Here is an 18638-nt window from a genome sequence, read left to right as displayed (position 1 = left end):
GGTTCAATACTCACTACCGCACTACGACTGGTTATACTCCATATGAGGTTGTATATAATCAGCCCCCACCTCTACATCTGCCTTATTTACTTGGTGAATCAGATGTTGAGGTTGTTGACAGATCCCTACAGAAAAGAGAGGAAATGATTTCACTACTCAAACAACACTTAGTGAAAGCACAGGCTCGAATGAAGCAGCTAGCAGATGGCCATAGGACTGACAGGGAGTTCTCAGTGGGAGATTGGGTTTGGCTCAAATTACAGCCGTATAGGCAGGTCTCTGTCCAGCAAAGGGCTAACCAGAAGTTGGCTCATAAATACTCAGGACCCTTTCAAGTGAAAGCTAGGATTGGGAAGGTTGCTTACAAGCTCAAGTTGCCTAATACTGCTCAGATACATGATGTTTTTCATGTCTCACAATCGAAGAAATTTGTGGGTGTCTTGCCGGTTGCTATACACATTCCCACTTGGCTTCACGGACAGTCAACAGAGAGATGACCTTACAACCAGCTGACCATTTTGGAAAGAAGGACTGTTAAGTTTCAGAATGGAGCTCAGGTGCAATATTTGGTTCAATGGCAGGGTTTTGCAGATTATGAAGCCACTTGGGAGCCTGCTCTAGCATTTGAGGAGAAATATCCTGATTTTTCTATTCCAGGGCTTAATAATTGACTTGAGGACAAGTCATTTTTGATGGGGGAAAGTATGATGTAGTACATCATAGTTTGTTGAATTAGTTAGAAAGTTTGTTAGAAGTTGTTAGTGTTAATGAGTGTGATCTGTTAGTTGTCATTAGCTGGCAAAAAGTTGTTATATAAACACATTGAAGCTGTAACAAACTCATTCATTCAATCATAATATCAATTTTACAATTCTCTTCTATACTTTTCTCTCTAAATTCTCTAACAACAATAATCACAAGTTGAGCAAGGCTCCTTGACACCATTGTTGTAGTTACAGTAAGCTTGATTCCGTCATTGTTAAGCATACTGTAACAATAACATATACCAGAGTATACCCCCGGCAAATTCAATTGATTCTCTTCATGATTTCTGAGTTAATTTGCACAAAATGATTAGACCTAATAAATCGGGGATAAATTGTGGAGACTGGAGTGCATCGGTATATTTTTTTGGCGCCAAAAACTTAGACCTAATAAATTTCTAGTCAACAGTTCTCCTGAAAAGGATATAAAACGTTTTAGGTTTTTTACATGATCATTTTTAAGTGGGTAAGTCGGTAAGTCTCTATTAAAATGGTATTATCGGTTTTAAAATAAAAATGTTCGAAAAAGTATCTATTTTATCTTTTTAAGTATAGTTTTGAGTAGATTTGTCAAACGGGTAATTAGGTTGGATTCAGGTCGAGTCAATCAAATCGAAATATAAATACACTCGAGTTAGTCCAAAAATAAATATAGGCGAGTACGTAGATCAACAGCATACAGAAATGTACTCGTACAATATACGGAGTAATTCCATAGTCGGGTACAAACTACAATTTTAAACAAAGCTAATACGATGCCAGTTTTATAAGAAACGTCATTCCATCGCAAAAGAAGCCCACCACTTAGATCAACAGCATCAAAACCACAAGAAAGGGAAACAGGCGATTTAGTTAGTCTTAAACAAAATAGAGACGCTGTAGTTGCGGACAACATTTCAGATATGGAACGACAGGGGTGTCCGCGTCACCAAAGTCCCTACTATTCCAACACATAGTCTTGATTTTCCACCCAGTGGCGAGTTCACAACAGGAACACGCATGAATCCAGGTCTAGATGCGCGTATTTAAGATTTTCTTCTGTAAGCTAAACTTGGCACCAGGACAGTCTAAACCTCATCTCAATTTCTGATGTTTTCGAGAGTAAGCTTGAGCAATCCGCACCTTCAACTTCGATGCTTCTCAGGGGATGTGTATAGCAATGCACTTTACGCTTCAGAATATTCAAAATATTCAAAATAAACTGTAAAAACAAAGTTTGGGAAACATACGAGGGTTTAGTCGTAAGGAGACGATCCAGCCCAGATATAGATTGCATTAAATGGTTGAAATTATGTGTCGGGTACTTTGGATTTGGCTAATACTTTCACGCTTCAAGCATGATGAATGACCCAGAAAACAAAACAAAAATGCACCAAGGCAATCTCCTGATTTTACTACTAGAAACATAGGTAAAACAAAAGGTACCTCAGAAGCCGAATTCTCTAAACTTGTCGTTAGTGACAGTACATCAGGGTGGCAACACAAAAACAATGCATCCAGAAAGGCCACAACTGAAAATTCTGTACGATTCCAATCATTTATCCCACACAGCTTTAACTCACTGAGTTTGTATGGTAGGCCAGTAACAGTATTCCTCAGTTCGTCCTCATCGATCACAATCTGTATAGATGCCAACATAATCGCCATTACTATCATCAGGCAATTCAGTACACTAGGTAAAAATGTATGGTCCCGTACTAAAAAAAATACAGAATCGTGATACAACTGTACATGGTCATTAGTGGATAAGAAAACTACACATAACAAATAGATCATGAAATATATATAAATTCATACCTCAAGAGGGTAAGACGGGTCAGACAACTCAATAACTAGAGACTTGAAGAAGTTCGTTTCTACAAGAAACTTCTTCAGCTCAACAAGCCAAACGGTGCTGAAAGGATCCGGACACAATGGAAGAAATTGAGCATTACAATGATCTGGAACCCTAACTAACGACAGAGAGGTCCCTACTTCAGTGTTGAATGAAAACTCGAGCAATTTTGGAGCATCAATCGTTACCTTAATGAAGTCTAATGCATGGGCAATTCGAAATTGCATGAGTGAATTGCTTGAGATCTTAATGCATTTCAGATTAAAGCAATCCGATAGTACTAAACTTTCTAAAGCTACAAGCCCACATGCCAACTCATAAACAATATCATCTGTTATAGGAACACAAGTAAACTCCAGTTTTCTCAAATTTTTCAATGCAACCACATTTATATTCCATGGCCACAGCATATCGACGCCGTAAAAACTACCATAAACAAACTTTTGTAGCGGACATTCTTGGAGGTTGGATTGCATTGTTCCATTACTACGACATTTGTCTCCTCCATTACCCTTTTTCATCCAAGGGAGTGAAATATTTACAAGGCACTTGTCAGCTGTAACATCTAATTCAACCAAGGGGGAGGAAGAGATAATTCTTTGGAGCATATCCCCATCAACAGTGTCCAAGTAAATAGTTAAGTATTCGAGAGAGACGAGCTCCATAGTCTCATAATATGGCAATTTGACGCGTTTACATTTCAAAACTTTAAGCGATTTTGCACAAAATAAAATCTCGGGCAGCCTGTAGTAATATCCACCAACAACAACACTGATACCGAAATCCTGAATTTGGTTTTGCACCGCAATCATTATCCATTTGTCAATCAAAGACACTAGCTTTTCATCAATCTTAGGAAGCAAAAGGTGCATTTTGGTTATTCTATACTTCTGCATAGAGTATCTTTGCATCGTCTTATCTATGAAACCCACAAACCGTTCCAGTGTATTGTCATCACAGTTATAGAGATCATCCCCATATTTCTGAAAGTACCGAAGCTGAAAGTCCAAAACCGGAACAGAAGACCAAGCTCCATACCATCTCTTAGACAATACACTAGCGCGACACACCTCTTTAGTATCGAGCATTAAGAGAATACTATGCAGGATAAAGTCTGGAAGCTCCGAAATTCTATCAATAGTACCCCTTTGCATCTTTGCTACATTTTCCCCAAACCCCGTGATTTTCTCACAGGAATTTCGTCGAACAGTTGGCATGCACTATGTAAATTCCTAATCTTAAACTAATCTAACAAATACCCAATTCACATTTCATGTTTCATATCTTTACTACAAATTAAAATTCTGAAATAAATGGAAGAAAATAAAAACATATACCCGGTAAATTCAGTTGAATCCCTTCATAATTTCAGGGTCAATTTTGCAGAAAATACTACTCCGTAACTTATTTGCTTGGAAAAATGGGTAGACCTAATAAATTGGGGATAAATTGTGGAGTACATCGGTTTTTTTTTGGCGCCAAAAACTGAGTAGACAGGTGAGTAAGTGGACATGTTCACATGTGTAGTGGATATACTCTCTAAGGTCTAAACTTGATAAACGGGTCAATCGGGTTGGGTCAGTTTGGATCGAGTCAGTTCAAATTTATCATATTATCGGGTTGGGTTGTTTCCGATTTCCGGTATTTTTCAGGTATGTTGGTCGGTTCATTTTCGGGTCAAGCTGGCTGGGTTATTTTAGGTCGGGATATTTTCGGGTCAATGATTAGAAGAAAAAAAAAGTACGGTCAATGGGTGGGTTGGTTAGTTCGGGTGTGGATCCGTTTAGGGTTTGTTAGGTATAAGATTAGCATATGGGTCATTCGGGTTGGGTTCGGGTTTTGTCACTTCAGGTCAAATAATTATCGGGCCGGGTCACTTCAGGTTAAATAATTATTGGGGTCATTTTTGGAACAGTCATTAAGATCAGGTTATTTAGGGCCGGGTCGTTCTGAGTCGTTTGGATAATTTCGGGTCAGGATTTTACCTTAAAACTTAAGGGGACCCTTAAGCCTTAAGTTTTACTTCGTTCTTCAAAATCGTTTTAATCTTTATTCTCGATTTAAATTCTATATTTTTATAAAAAAAATCCAGACTCCAAAAGAGGAAGTGAAGATACATTGAAATCAACTGATAACTGCCAGTTCAGGAGTTGTACATGTATTACTAGGACCGTTCACTGTTTCTTGAAACTCGATCACTCCACCGGATGAACCATATAGCCAATAGAAAAGCAAAAACACATACAAAACTGTATTTCTTGCAACATACCTCATTTTAGATACGTCTATATGTAGTGACTACCAAGACAACATGAGCCTAATCTCGAGCTTAGATGAATATGAAAGTAATTGAGGGGATTCAATGCCTTCAACTTCAATGCTCTTTAAAGGATCCTTCCAACAATCAACTTTTTCCCCGAGGATGCTCATGATCAACTGCCAAAACAAAATGGCAAATTAAGGTTTCAAGGAGCTGAAGATTTCGTACTAGAGATGAATTACTCAACAGTCAACACTGCCTTCAATGAGTATAAACCCCCAGATGACCTAACCAGCTTTAAGATATGTATACATTTCATAAGACCGAGATTATCTCAGAAATATGCTCATATGTCGTATCACACTAAGGCGTCCAAGTGTGTATAACTCAATACATCCGCAAGGCAAGAAGTACATTCATTCCAGCTAGGGTCACATATATATCACCTATGTGGCTATATATACAATCCATATAAACAAGAAGACCAACAAGTTTTGAGACACACAAGTGTACTCGAATCCAAAAAAGAGGAATTGTGGAGATAATGGTCGTAGAGGACACAGAAGAGTCCACCTAGAAACCAGGTCATTCAGGGTATGTTTAATTGAATTCTGTTTGGTCATTCAGATTCGAGTGATTTTGGTCATACAACTAATACCACAGCCATAAAACCATGCAATATAGCATACCTTAGTAGCCGAATTCTGTAAATTAGTTGTAATTGACAGCACATCAGGGTGGCAACACCAAAACAGTCCATCCAGAAAGGTCCTGAGTGAAGATTCCGTAGAGTGCCAAGGTCGTGTTTCAAGCAGCTTTAATTCACGGAGTTTGAATGATGGGCCAGTATTAACACTGTTCAGTTGGTCCTCTTCTACCTCAATCTACATGGATACAAACATAATCTTCATTATTTTCTTCCATAGTTGCATTACTAGGTAAGAGCGCATAACCCTGATCGAAAACACACAACACAACCACGAAAATATTACGCAAACAGAATAACTATATCATGAAACGGCCATACATCATACCTGATCAGCATGACACAAGTCCATCTCTAGAGATTTGAATAACTTTGTATCCATGAGAAACTTTGTATCCATGAGAAACTGTTTCAGCCATCTGCATCTGGAAATTCAACATTCATGAAGTCTAGGGTATCCTGAATTTGAAAATCCTTCAACGATAGGCTTGAGATCTTAACATATTTCAACCTTACACATGAATTCAATGCTAACTTTTCAAGCGCTATAAGCCCATATGCCAGCTCAGAAACAATTGCATCTGTAATAGCCGCGCAACTAATCTCTACCGTCTTCAAGTTTTTCAATGCCGTCACATTCACATTCCACGGCCATGGCAAATGCACACCAAGACTACAAAAAACAAACTTTTGAAGTGGAGATGCTTGGAGGTTGGATCGGGTTGTTCCACTACCACAACGGTCGACTCTTCCATCAACTTTTCTTGTCCAAGGAAGCGAAACTTCATCAAGGTATTCGTGTGTAATATCTAATTCAACCAAAGGGCAAGAAGAAATAATTCTTTGAAGCATATCCTCATCTACAGACATCTGCTCTAACGTCAAATGTGTGAGAGAGGCAAGTTCCATTATCTCATAATACGGTTTTGACATTTTAGAACTTTCAGCGATTTTGCACAAAACAGAAACTCAGGCAGCATGCAGTCAATTTCACCATGAATGCAGATTTCCAATTCCTCGATTTGGTTTAGCACGGCGATCTTTATCCATCTGTCAACCAAATTTTCTAGGTGTTCATCAACTACAGGAACCTCTAGATACATCTTTCTTATTCTATACTTTAGAATGAAGTATCTTAGCATGGTCTCATTTACGACTTCCACAAAATGTTGAAGTTTATCATTCTCAGTCTCCTCATAACAAGCACTATACACATCTATCTTAAAGTAGCGAGGCTGAAAAACCAAAACCGGAATGGAAGCCCAAGCTCTATACCACCTCTTAGACAATACACTAGTACGACCCGCCTCTTTGGTATCGAGGATTAAGAGAATGTCATGAAGGATAAAATCCGGAAGGTCCGAAATTCTATCAACATTACCCCTTTGCATCTCTGCTGTCTTTTTCCCAACATTCATGATTTTTTTCTCAGAGTAATTTCATCAAACACTTGGCATGCACTATCTAAATTTCTAATCTTTAGCTAATCTAACAAATACCCAATTCACATAATCACCATTCAAGTTTATATTCATGATACAAACTATAATTCAAACAATTATGTACCAAATTTACGCAACATAATTAAAAAAAAAATCGAAGATGGAAAACAGGGAGAGTATACCGCAAGGATTTGAATCAATTGAGCCAATAAATTCCAGAATTGAACTGTTGCAGTTTCTGGGAAAATACACTCAATTCACTCGATTCCCTCCATATTTTCTGGGTAAATTTGCAGTTTTGGAAATGTTGAGCGGTAATTGTATTTTTTTGGCGCCAAAAACTGTGTTCATTACCTTTCTTTGGTTAAGATTATTGTTAGTCTTTTTTTTTTTTTTTTTGAGGGGAAAACCCGAAGGTTTACTGCATTCCGAAGGTTTACTGCATTAATGATAAATCAAAAGAAACAACATTGTTCGCGATCAGTGGCAGAGTCTCTGACCACTCAACTCTACCGATCACCCTAGGAAAAACATGAGCCTTGACCCACCGTAAAAGTAAAATTAACTAATGAGTTAATCCTATGTGTTATTTACTTTTTGTGAAAAAAAAAAGAGTAAAGTGGAAAAGTAGAGTCTGAGATGAGTCTACGGATAATGTATAAAGTATGAGCTGAGTTTGAGGTGAGTCTGAATAATAAGGAAATAATAAAACTTAGTGGAAAGTTGATGTGGCAGAGTCTTAAGACTCGGGAGAGTCTTACTGATAATAGTTTAAAACGGATTCGAATACAATTTTATAAGTGGGTAAACCCGTAAAAGTAATTATTAGGAGAAACCATTTTACAATAGACTTGTGTATAACCGCCTCACACAAATATTTGTATTTCTAATAGGAAAATGAGAGATTTAAACAATTAAGTATCCTTTTTTTTTTATTAGGTAAGAAAACTAGGTTGATCCTCTAGTGTAGGACCAACATATCTCATCCTTTCGAATGAGGGAGGTAAATTGAAGCCACCGGCTATCAAACCACCTCGAAAGAGTTGGACATGAGTGTCCAATAGAAGTCATGAAGTCAGCAACCTTGTTGGCTTCAAGAAAGTAATGTTTAATTATCACTTCATCAAAAAAATGAAGGTCTAATTTCACATCCTTACAATCTAGGTAGCACGGACACTCCTCCTAGCTAGCCGTACTGTGTCCGACACCGTGTCCGACACTCGGACACCCGACACTCGTCGGACACACGCCTAAACATGTTATAGTTTAGACGAGAAATAAAATGTCAAAAAAGATCGATTAAAAGATGGGTTTGGGTGAGAAATGAGAATAGTTATAGTCATATGGTCAAATTTGACCTTCATTTATCTAAATTTAATAACAAAAACATTACAAAACTAAAATTATACATTATTTATAACAATAAAATATATATTTTATTAAATTCAAAAGGCGTGTCCCGTGTCCTAAATTTCATGAGATGCCGTATCACGTGTCCGTGTCGTGTCCGTGTCCGTGTCCGTGTCCGTTTTGGTGCTACCTAGCTTACAATACTAGAACTTTCCCAAGGAATTTGCCAAGTATCTCCAATTGAGTTAATAACACTTAAATTATCAACCTCCACAATTAACTTTGAGATTCCTAAGTGTTTAGCTTCTAAAATACCTTCTTTTAAAGCGAGAGCTTCCGCAATAAGGATACTATTGGATCCGCACTTTTTTGCTCCCAACAAAACGACTTTACCATTGTGATCTCTTATAGAATATCCTAAAGCATCTTTATTACCTTCTATTCTCGACCCGTCAAAATTTAGTTTTAGGAAACCGTTTGTAGGTTTTTCCCACCAAATCTCTTCCTTACTAGAGTTGTTTCTAGCTGGCTCTTCTATTCCGGGATTGTTGAGATCCTTAAATCTAGTCACATTCCAGGTCTTAGTGCTATTATTACATAATGTAATAAGTTTGCTGATACTTAAATTAACATTATTAAAGATAATATCATTTCTATGAAACCATGCATTCACCAAATAAAAATAATCTTAATGAAATCATCTTTTGGGATTTAATCTTTGAGATAATTAAGTTTCGTTAGAAAACTTTGGCTTGTAATATTATCATAATTTGACAAAACTCGTTGAACTATTAATGTTCAGGTCTTGGATGACAGACCAAATCAAGGGACATTCGTAAAAGAAATGATCTTTGCTTTCAATAGAATTGTTGCACAAAACACAATGAGGTGAGACATCAATATGACTCTTGAACAGTCTACTTTTCGTTGGAAGACCGTCAACACAGGCTTTCCAAAGAAAAAATTCCAAATCCACTGAAATATTCAATTTCCAAATCCACTGAAATATTCAAATACACATTTGTCAAGAGCTTGATCGAACAAACCTTGCACTAACCAAGTTGTTGTTTTGGTAGAGAAATTTCCATCTACGGACAACCCCAAAAGAGGGTATCCAGTGGTCCAATTTCCGTGTCCCCTCACATCTCCGCCGTTTTGTATTAATTGTGGTCAATCGGGCCATTTCGAGTTTGTTGGTATCAAGTTATTTAGGAATACGGGTCATAATTACCCGACACATATAGCGTTGAAGTACGAGTCAAAAATAGTTTTGCCATATTCCAACTTTAATCTGACCCATAAGCCATAGGTATATAGCCCAATCATATTCTACCTGCCCGTCAAGATCTGACCTCCGAGATCCATTTGACAGATATACGGCGTCTAACTACTGTAAATGTACAAGAATTATAAGGTCGTTGTATATCAATGGTGTTTTTATTAGGCTTTGTTAATTTTGGAATTTCTGAAAGAACTTCCCAATCTCGGATATATGAGGTAAATTAATCAGAAAAATAAATCAACTCAAGTCGATTAAAATCTCCAATCACCAATAATCAATATAAGCGAGTACGTAGATCAATAGCATACAGAATACAGAAATGCATACAATATAATTCCATAGTCGGGTACAGACTACTATTAATACAGGATAACACGATGCCAGTTTTATACGGAATGCTTGGACAACGTCAGTCCAATCGCAAAACAAGCCAACCACTTACATCAAAAGGGAAACGGGCGATTTAGTTAGTTTTAATTATGGCGTCATTAGTCATACATTTAGTTTCCTAGATAAACAAAATGGAGACATTGTAGTTGCGGACACCATTTCAGATATGGAAAAACAAGGGTGTCCGCATCACCAAGGTCCCTACTATTCCAACATATAGTCTTCATTTTCCACTCGGCGGCGAGTTCACCACAGGAGCACGCATGAATCCAGGACTAGATACACGTAATTAAGATTTTCTTCTGTAAGCTAAACTTGGCACCAGGACAGTCTAAACCTCATCTCAAATTTTGATGGTTTCGAGAGTAAGCTTGAGCAATCCGCACCTTCAACTTCGATGCTTCTCAGGGGATGTGTATAGCAATGCACTTTACGCTTCAGAATATTCAAAATATCCAAAATCAACTGTAAAAACAAAGTTTGGGAAACATACGAGGGTTTAGTTGTAAGGAGACGATCCAGCCCAGATATAGATTGCATTAAATGGTTGAAATTATGTGTCAGGTACTTTGGATTTGGCTAATACTTTCACGCTTCAAGCATGATGAATGACCCAGAAAACAAAAAATGCACCAAGGCAATCTCCTGATTTTTACTACTAGAAACATACGTAAAACAAAAGGTACCTCAGAACCCGGATTCTGTAAACTTGTCGTTAATGACAGCACATCAGGGTGGCAACACCGAAACAATGCATCCAGAAAGCCCACAACTGAAAATTTTCCAAGATTCCAAGCACCTATCCCACACAGCTTTAACTCACTGAGTTTGTATGGTGGGCCAGTATTCCTCAGTATGTCCTCATCGACCAGAATCTGTATAGATGCCAACATAGTCTCCATTACTATCATCAGACAATTCAGTACACTAGGTAAAAATGTATGGTCCCGTACTAAAAAAAATACAGAATCGTGATACAACTGTACATGGTCATTAGTGGATAAGAAAATTACACATAATAAAGAAATCATGAAATGTACTTTATATAAATTCATACCTTACGAGGGTTAGGCAACTCAATAACTAGAGACTTGAAGAAGTTTGTCTCTTCAAGAAACTTCTTTAGCTCAACAAGCCAAACGGTGGTGAGAGGATCCGAACCCAATGGAAGAAATTGAGCATTACAATGATCTGGAACCCTAACTAACGACAGAGAGGTCTCTACTTCAGTGTTGTATGAAAACTCGAGCAATTTAGGGGCATCAATCGTTACCTCAATGAAATGTAATTCATTGGCAATTCGAAGTTGCTTAAGTGAATTGCTTGAGATCTTAATGCATTTCAGATTAAAGCACTGCGATAGTGCTAAACTTTCTAAAGCTACAAGCCCACATGCCAGCTCAGAAACAATATCATCAGTAATAGAAGCAAAATCGAACTCCAATTTTCTTAAATTTTTCAATGCAACTATATTCATATTCCATGGCCACGGCATATGGTGACCAAGACCAGTGTAAACAAACTTTTGAAGCGGAGATTCTTGATGGTTGGATTGCATTGTTCCACTAGTAGTACATTTGTCTCCTCCATTACCTTTTTCCATCCAAGGCAGTGAAATATTTACAAGGCGGTAGCCACGTTTAATATCTAACTCAACCAAGGGGGAGGAAGAGATAATTCTTTGGAGCATATCCTCATCAACAGTGTCCAAGTAAAGAGTTAAGTATTCGAGAGAGACGAGCTCCATAGTCTTATAATATGGCAGTTTGACGAACTTACATTTCAAAACTTTAAGCGATTTTGCACAAAATAAAATCTCAGGCAGCCTGTAGTAAAATCCACCAACAACCCTGATACCGAAATCCTGAATTTGGTTTTGCACCGCAATCATTATCCATTTGTCAATCAAAGACACTAGCTTTTCAGCACTCTTAGGAAGCATAAGGTACATTTTTGTGATTCTATACTTATGCATAGAGTATCTTTGCATCGTCTTATCTACGAACCCCACAAACCGTTTGAGTGTATCGTCATCACAGTTGCCCGGATAATCCCCATATTTCTGAAAGTACCGAAGCTGAAAGTCCAAAACCGGAACAGAAGACCAAGCTCCATACCACCTCTTGGACAATATACAAGCGCGACACACCTCTTTAGTATCGAGCATTGAGAGAATAGTATGCAGGATAAATTCCGGAAGCTCCGAAATTCTATCAACTGTATCCCTTTGCATCTTTACTACATTTTCCTCAAACCCCATGATTTTTTCACAGGAATTTCGTCGAACAGTTGGCATGCACTATCTAAATTCCTAATCTTTAGCTAATCCAACAAATACCCAATTCACAGTTCTTGATCATAATTCATATCTTTACTACAAATTAAAATTCAGAAAACATACCTCAAATCACTTGTACAAGTCTATGACAATAAACATTTGGGTCGGATCGGATGGAAACATAACTCGGAGAGCACGGCAGAATGATGAATTTAATTATTTGTTTTAGTATACCTACTAAAATTTGAATAAACCCTTTTCCATTTCCTATCCAAAATTGTGTTTGGCTGATCGGAATTCAAATTTGAAATATTTTTTTCCAAAGTGACCAAATTTACAATTTATTTACACTTCCAACATTATATATATTTTTTGAAAAAAAAAATGGTAAACATTGGTTTTGTAAAAGGGTTTAAAATAGGTTGTTCTAGTTAGAGATGAAAGTAGGCACGTGGTCTGTTGGGCTGACACGCCCCGGCACGCCTCAAGGCCCATTTTAGCATGACAATGTTTTGGCACCGCCCAGCGTGCTATGACCGATGTTTGAGGAAAAAAAAGTGTAGCTGCACGGCACGACACACTTTGGCACGTCTATGCACATTCAAATTATTAAAAAATAAGACTGTAGTGGAGGATTTATATGGACATGCTCAAACAAGACACAACAGGACACGGCATGAGTCGTGTATGGACCGTCATTTACATTTCATCGGCATTACACGATACAAAGCCTACCTTTTTTGTGTCGGGGCCATGCCATTTTTTTTCTCTTAGTACGGTGGGATGACACGAGGCACAAGCCGCTCAAGCCACTTCCATCTCTAATCCCAGTAGATGTTTCACTAGTGTAGTTCTCGTGCACTTATGCACGCAAATGCGGTTCTCTTGGGGATGCAAGGTATGCATCTGCACTCCTTTTCCAAAAATTAATACAAATTTGATGAGTATGATCACATTAATTATGTTGGTCTAGTGGTTGGTGATACTTGTTTTTACCAAAAAGTTATGGGTTTAATCCTTCACTTGAGCAAAAAAAATTTAATGTTCTTTTACTATACATTTTACCCATTTAAATAATATTTGCGAAATATAGCAAATCTCAGGAGGTTGATATGACGAGAAATCTAGTAATGGAAGATGAACGCATGCACTGGCTTCGGAAAAGTAAACATGTTCGTGTGGTTAAACCATTTGGCAATTGTGATTGTGTACCGATCATGGTTGATGCAGGTTGGAAATCTAGGGAAAAAGCGGGGATAGGGTGGGTTGTGTTCTCGGTTGTTGGGGACATCCTTTTTGAAACGAGTAAAGCAATAAAGGCTGAAACAGCTTTACAGGTGGAAGCACTCGGAATTCGGCAAGTCCTCTATTGGGCGAAAAAGCAAAATGTGTGGCAATTGGAGGTTTCTTCTGTCTGTCTTCCTATTGTCGCGTTTTTTGCAGATATCGGCAAGACACACCATCTCATTAAGGAGATCCTTGATGATATCCTTTCCCTTAGTTCCTCCTTTCACTGTTTATCTTTTAGTTACTTACCTATAGGTTGTTTAATAATATCGCTCATGTCTTGTCTGTAAGGCCATGATTAGTTATGTGTACCTTCCTTTACTGCTGCCAAAAAAAAAAAGTGTGATATTATGTGCAATTAAGCCTCTTAACTTATAGATATAGCAAATCAACCCCATAAGTTCCTCTTAATCCCCCATATAACTAAGAGAATAAGACTTCTTGAAAAGTTTCCCTCTAAATGCTCAAGGTTATATTAGGAAACTATGCAATGTTAATAAATATCTATTATATCATCAATTCATGAGAAAAACTAAACTATTATTATCTTTATGACAAAAAAAAGCTTTCTAATAAATAATTTGAGAAAAAAATAATAAAATGATTATCATTTTTTATGTTAAAAAAAATCACTAAAATACACATCTCATAACATTAATCATAATAATCAACCCTTTTGATTAGTTTTTCAGTTTTAACTTCTTTTCTCATCCCCTTATTTACTAGAAAATAAAAATTCTCAAAAGTTGTCATTCTAAACTGTTCTAGCCTAAATATGTAAATAAAATAGATTTTCATTCATTAAACTAATCTCTTATTTAAAAATAATAATCTTTTCACTATTAAACTTTAAATATATAAAATATAAAATATTCTCAGAAAAAATACTCATTTCCTGAAATTACTCAATTATCTTATTTAACTTTGAGATTTTTTTTTTCTCAAATCAAAATGTAATTAATTGAGATTAAATATGAATTTATGTAATCTAAACCTAAAATTTATAAGTAGTACACTAAAAAAAATAAAAGGACTATGTATACTGCGCATGTGCGCGGGATCTCGACTAGTATGCAACTAACCACATATCTTATTTTTAAGAATAAAATTTGTTAATTAAATATTTTACTATTATTGAAAATCAAAATTATTGATTAGATTTTAATCCCAAAATTCTTGTTTATTAAAAGACATGTTCAAATATTATTTTTAATTTATTTTCGCGAAAAATGTTCCTAATATGAGAATTGTTAATAATGTGACAATGAAAACTTACATGACAAAAATATTTTCCGTCTGGACCTGGGTCTGGACGAAAATATTTTCCGTCTGGACCTGGGTCTGGACGAAAAATATTTTTGTCCGGACCATGGTCTGGAAGAAAAATTTCTTTGTCCGGACCTTGGTCTGGAATGAAAAATTTCTTCATCCAGGCCCTTTTTCAACAATTTTTTTTTTAAAAAAAAATTATTAATTTCCGTCTTAAATTAGTTTTGGGTGCGTCGATCGATAATCGCTAATCCGTTCGTCAAATCATAAACTTGAAACGTAAACATATCTCTTGAACATCGTTACTAGCTTGATCGTTATTACCGTCATTAGTCGATATGTTTAAAACCGTTTTAATCGAAAAGTTCGTATATTAAATTACGATTTTTTTTTTTTGAAAAACCGTCTTTTTTTTTGTTGGAGAGATTTTAGTGAGACGGAAATTGACTTGTATTTTAGTGAGACGGAAATTGAGTCGTGTTTTAGTGAGACGGAAATGGAGTTATGTTATGAAGGCCAAACTTGGAAATTTACCTTAAATGTCGACGATAATTAGTAAATTGTCGACGATATATAGCAGGACCCTAGCCATATAGCCCAACCATATTCTACCTGCCCGTCAAGTGACCTCCCAGATCCATTTGACAGGTATACGGCGTCTAACTACTGTAGATGTACAAGAATTATAAGGTCCTTGTATATCAATGACGTTTTTATTAGGCTTTGTTAATTTTGGAAATTCTGAAAGAACTTCCCAATTCGGATATATGAGGTAAATTAATCAGAAAAATAAATCAACTCAAGTCGATTAAAATCTCCAATCACCAATAATCAATATAAGCGAGTACGTAGATCAATAGCATACAGAATACAGAAATGCATACAATATAATTCCATAGTCGGGTACAGACTACAATTAATACAGGATAACACGATGCCAGTTTTATACGGAATGCTTAGACAACGTCAGTCCAATCGCAAAAGAAGCCAACCACTTACATCAAAAGGGAAACGGGCGATTTAGTTAGTTTTAATTATGGCGTCATTAGTCATACATTTAGTTTCCTAGATAAACAAAATGGAGACATTGTAGTTGCGGACACCATTTCAGATATGGAAAAACAAGGGTGTCCGCATCACCAAGGTCCCTACTATTCCAACATATAGTCTTCATTTTCCACTCGGTCGCGAGTTCACCACAGGAGCACGCATGAATCCAGGACTAGATACACGTATTTAAGACTTTCTTCTGTAAGCTAAACTTGGCACCAGAATAGTCTAAACCTGGTCTCAATTTTTGATGGTTCTGGGAGTAAGCTAGAGCAATCCGCACCTTCAACTTCGATGCTTGTCAGGGGATGCTTATAGCAATGCACTTTGCTCTTCAGGACATTCAAAATCAACTGTAAAAACAAAGTAGGGAAACATAAGAGGGTCTGAATGATACGATCCAGTCCAGAAAAAGATGCATTATATGGTGGAAAATGGAAATTATGTGTCAGGTACTTGAATTTGCCTAATACTTTCACGATTCAAGCTTGCTGAACGACCCAGAATATTATAAATGCACTAGGGCGAAATTCCTGGTTTTTACTACTCGATAGATATGTAAAGCAAAAGGTACCTCAGAATCCGAATTCTGTAAACTTGTCGGTATTGACAGCACATCAGGGTGGCAACACCAAAACAATGCATCCAGAAACGCCGCAACTGAAAATCCTGTAAGATTCAAAGCACTTATCCCACACAGGCAATACAGCTTTAACTCACTGAGTTTGTATGGTAGGCCAGTACCAGTATTCCTCAGTACGTCCTCATCGACCAGAATCTGTATAGATGCCAACATAGTCGCCATTACTATCATCAGACAATTCAGTACACTAGGTAATAATGTATGATCCCGTGCTAAAAAAAAATACAGAATCGCGATACAACTGTACATGGTCATTAGTGGATAAGAAAATTACACCTAATAAAGAAATCATGAAATGTACTTTATATAAATTCATACCTTATGAGGGATAGGAACCTCAATAACTAGAGACTTGAAGAAGTTTGTCTCTACAAGAAACTTCTTCAGCTCAACAAGCCAAACAGTGGTGAGAGGATCAGGTTCCACTGGAAGGAATTGGGCATTACAATGATCTGGAACCCTAACTAACGACAGGGAGGTCTCTATTTCAGTGTTGTATGAAAACTCGAGCAATTTAGGGGCATCAATCGTTACCTCAATGAAATGTAATTCATTGGCAATTCGAAGTTGCTTAAGTGAATTGCTTGAGATCTTAATGCATTTCAGATTTAAGCACTGCAATAGTACTAAACTTTCTAAAGCTACAAGCCCACATGCCAGCTCAGAAACAATATCATCAGTAATAGAAGCAAAACCGAACTCCAATTTTCTTAAATTTTTCAATGCAACTATATTCATATTCCATGGCCACGGCATATAGGGACCAAGACCACTGTAAACAAACTTTTGAAGCGGAGATTCTTGAAGTTTGGATTGCATTTTTCCACTAGTAGTACATTTGTCTCCTCCATTACCTTTTTCCATCCAAGGCAGTGAAATATTTACAAGGGAGTAGCCACGTTTAATATCTAACTCAACCAAGGGGGAGGAAGAGATAATTCTTTGGAGCATATCCTCATCAACAGTGTCCAAGTAAATAGTTAAGTATTCGAGAGAGACGAGCTCCATAGTCTCATAATATGGCAATTTGACGCGCTCACATTTCAAAACTTTAAGCGATTTTGCACTAAATAGAATCTCGGGCAGCCTGTAGTTAAGAACCCTGATTTCGAAATTCTCGATTTGATTTTGCACAGCGATCAATATCCATTTGTCAATCAAAGACACTAGCTTTTCATCAATCTTAGGAAGCCTAAGGTGCATTTTTGTTATTCTATACTTCTGCATAGAGTATCTTTGCATCGTCTTATCTATGAATCCCACAAACCGTTCCAGTGTATTGACACTACAGTTATAGAGAGAATCCCCATATTTCTGGAAGTACCGAAGCTGAAATTCCAACACCGGAACAGAAGACCAAGCTTCGTACCACCTCTTAGACAATACACTAGCGCGACACACCTCTTTAGTATCAAGCATTGAGAGAATAGTATGTAGTATAAATTTCGGGAGCTCCGAAATCCTATCACATGTACCCCTTTGCATCTTCGCTACATTTTCCCCAAACCCCATGATTTTCTCACAGGAATTTCGTCGAACAGTTGGCATGCACTATCTAACAAATACCCAATTCACAATTCATGCTGATAAATACTACCATAAATTAAAATTCAGAAACATACCTCAAATCACTTGTACAGGAAATGTGTATACAACAATAAACATTTGGGTCGGATCGGATGAGAACATAATTCAGAGAGCACGGAAATGTGAAGGAGAAAAAGGGTTTATAGTTGGGCTTCCATTGTTTAGAAAATAATTACTGTATATGATTGTACCATTATCAGTTGGCGCCAAATATGTTATTTATTGGCGCCAAATAAGCCCAAGACACCCATAAAAGACCAAACCGTGTAATCGGGTCAATCGGAGGGTAACTTTGAATTGAGTCACTTTAAGGTCAAATGCATGTTATCAAGTTATTTACGGTACAAGTGTGTCACAATTCTCATTTGTGATGGACATATCCGTCGCAAGTTTTTAACGGGCCAAGTACTACCCATGTGGGTAAATAAGACAAAAACAAAGTGTCAGAGAGTAGCAATATGATTTGTCTTATCTAACCATATGGATAGTAGTTGAC

At 37.0% G+C, this 18638-nt stretch overlaps 3 protein-coding genes across 3 annotated transcripts; all 3 read right to left on the bottom strand.

Annotated features, from left to right (window-relative positions):
* Positions 1 to 1319: 1319 nt before the first annotated feature.
* On the bottom strand, positions 1320 to 4553 carry LOC141606685 (F-box/LRR-repeat protein At1g06630-like). Its single transcript, XM_074425923.1, has 3 exons — positions 2562 to 4553; positions 2190 to 2384; positions 1320 to 1965 (listed from the first exon to the last, which is right to left on the bottom strand). The coding sequence occupies exons 1-3, from the start codon at positions 3813 to 3815 to the stop codon at positions 1810 to 1812; spliced, it is 1605 nt and encodes a 534-aa protein (XP_074282024.1). The 5' UTR covers positions 3816 to 4553; the 3' UTR covers positions 1320 to 1809.
* Positions 4554 to 9858: 5305 nt separating this feature from the next.
* On the bottom strand, positions 9859 to 12876 carry LOC141606687 (uncharacterized). The gene is made up of 3 exons (XM_074425926.1): positions 11086 to 12876; positions 10715 to 10903; positions 9859 to 10493 (listed from the first exon to the last, which is right to left on the bottom strand). Exons 1-3 carry the CDS (start codon positions 12322 to 12324, stop codon positions 10338 to 10340), a joined length of 1584 nt encoding a protein of 527 aa, XP_074282027.1. The 5' UTR covers positions 12325 to 12876; the 3' UTR covers positions 9859 to 10337.
* A 2794-nt stretch (positions 12877 to 15670) lies between these two features.
* Positions 15671 to 18436, bottom strand: LOC141606689 (uncharacterized). Its single transcript, XM_074425927.1, has 3 exons — positions 16874 to 18436; positions 16487 to 16690; positions 15671 to 16265 (listed from the first exon to the last, which is right to left on the bottom strand). Exons 1-3 carry the CDS (start codon positions 18101 to 18103, stop codon positions 16119 to 16121), a joined length of 1581 nt encoding a protein of 526 aa, XP_074282028.1. The 5' UTR covers positions 18104 to 18436; the 3' UTR covers positions 15671 to 16118.
* Between the last annotated feature and the right edge of the window lie 202 nt (positions 18437 to 18638).

The sequence above is a fragment of the Silene latifolia genome, chromosome 10 (genome assembly GCF_048544455.1).
Source record: "Silene latifolia isolate original U9 population chromosome 10, ASM4854445v1, whole genome shotgun sequence".
Taxonomy (NCBI): domain Eukaryota; kingdom Viridiplantae; phylum Streptophyta; class Magnoliopsida; order Caryophyllales; family Caryophyllaceae; genus Silene; species Silene latifolia.
The sequence above is the reverse complement of the archived record's forward strand: the minus strand, read 5'-3'. Positions and strand labels throughout refer to the sequence as shown.

What these genes read in the sequence shown, in the direction of transcription:
- LOC141606689 (XM_074425927.1), bottom strand. Translation starts at nt 18,103, where the DNA reads ATGCCAACTGTTCGACGAAATTCCTGTGAGAAAATCATGGGGTTTGGG. An exon ending in AGGTTCCTATCCCTCATAAG is followed by an intron (nt 16,691 to 16,873) that starts GTATGAATTTAT and finishes GCATCTATACAG; the next exon opens with ATTCTGGTCGATGAGGACGT. An exon ending in TACAGAATTCGGATTCTGAG is followed by an intron (nt 16,266 to 16,486) that starts GTACCTTTTGCT and finishes TTGTTTTTACAG; the next exon opens with TTGATTTTGAATGTCCTGAA.
- LOC141606685 (XM_074425923.1), bottom strand. Translation starts at nt 3,815, where the DNA reads ATGCCAACTGTTCGACGAAATTCCTGTGAGAAAATCACGGGGTTTGGG. An exon ending in ACCCGTCTTACCCTCTTGAG is followed by an intron (nt 2,385 to 2,561) that starts GTATGAATTTAT and finishes GCATCTATACAG; the next exon opens with ATTGTGATCGATGAGGACGA. An exon ending in TAGAGAATTCGGCTTCTGAG is followed by an intron (nt 1,966 to 2,189) that starts GTACCTTTTGTT and finishes TTGTTTTTACAG; the next exon opens with TTTATTTTGAATATTTTGAA.
- LOC141606687 (XM_074425926.1), bottom strand. Translation starts at nt 12,324, where the DNA reads ATGCCAACTGTTCGACGAAATTCCTGTGAAAAAATCATGGGGTTTGAG. An exon ending in AGTTGCCTAACCCTCGTAAG is followed by an intron (nt 10,904 to 11,085) that starts GTATGAATTTAT and finishes GCATCTATACAG; the next exon opens with ATTCTGGTCGATGAGGACAT. An exon ending in TACAGAATCCGGGTTCTGAG is followed by an intron (nt 10,494 to 10,714) that starts GTACCTTTTGTT and finishes TTGTTTTTACAG; the next exon opens with TTGATTTTGGATATTTTGAA.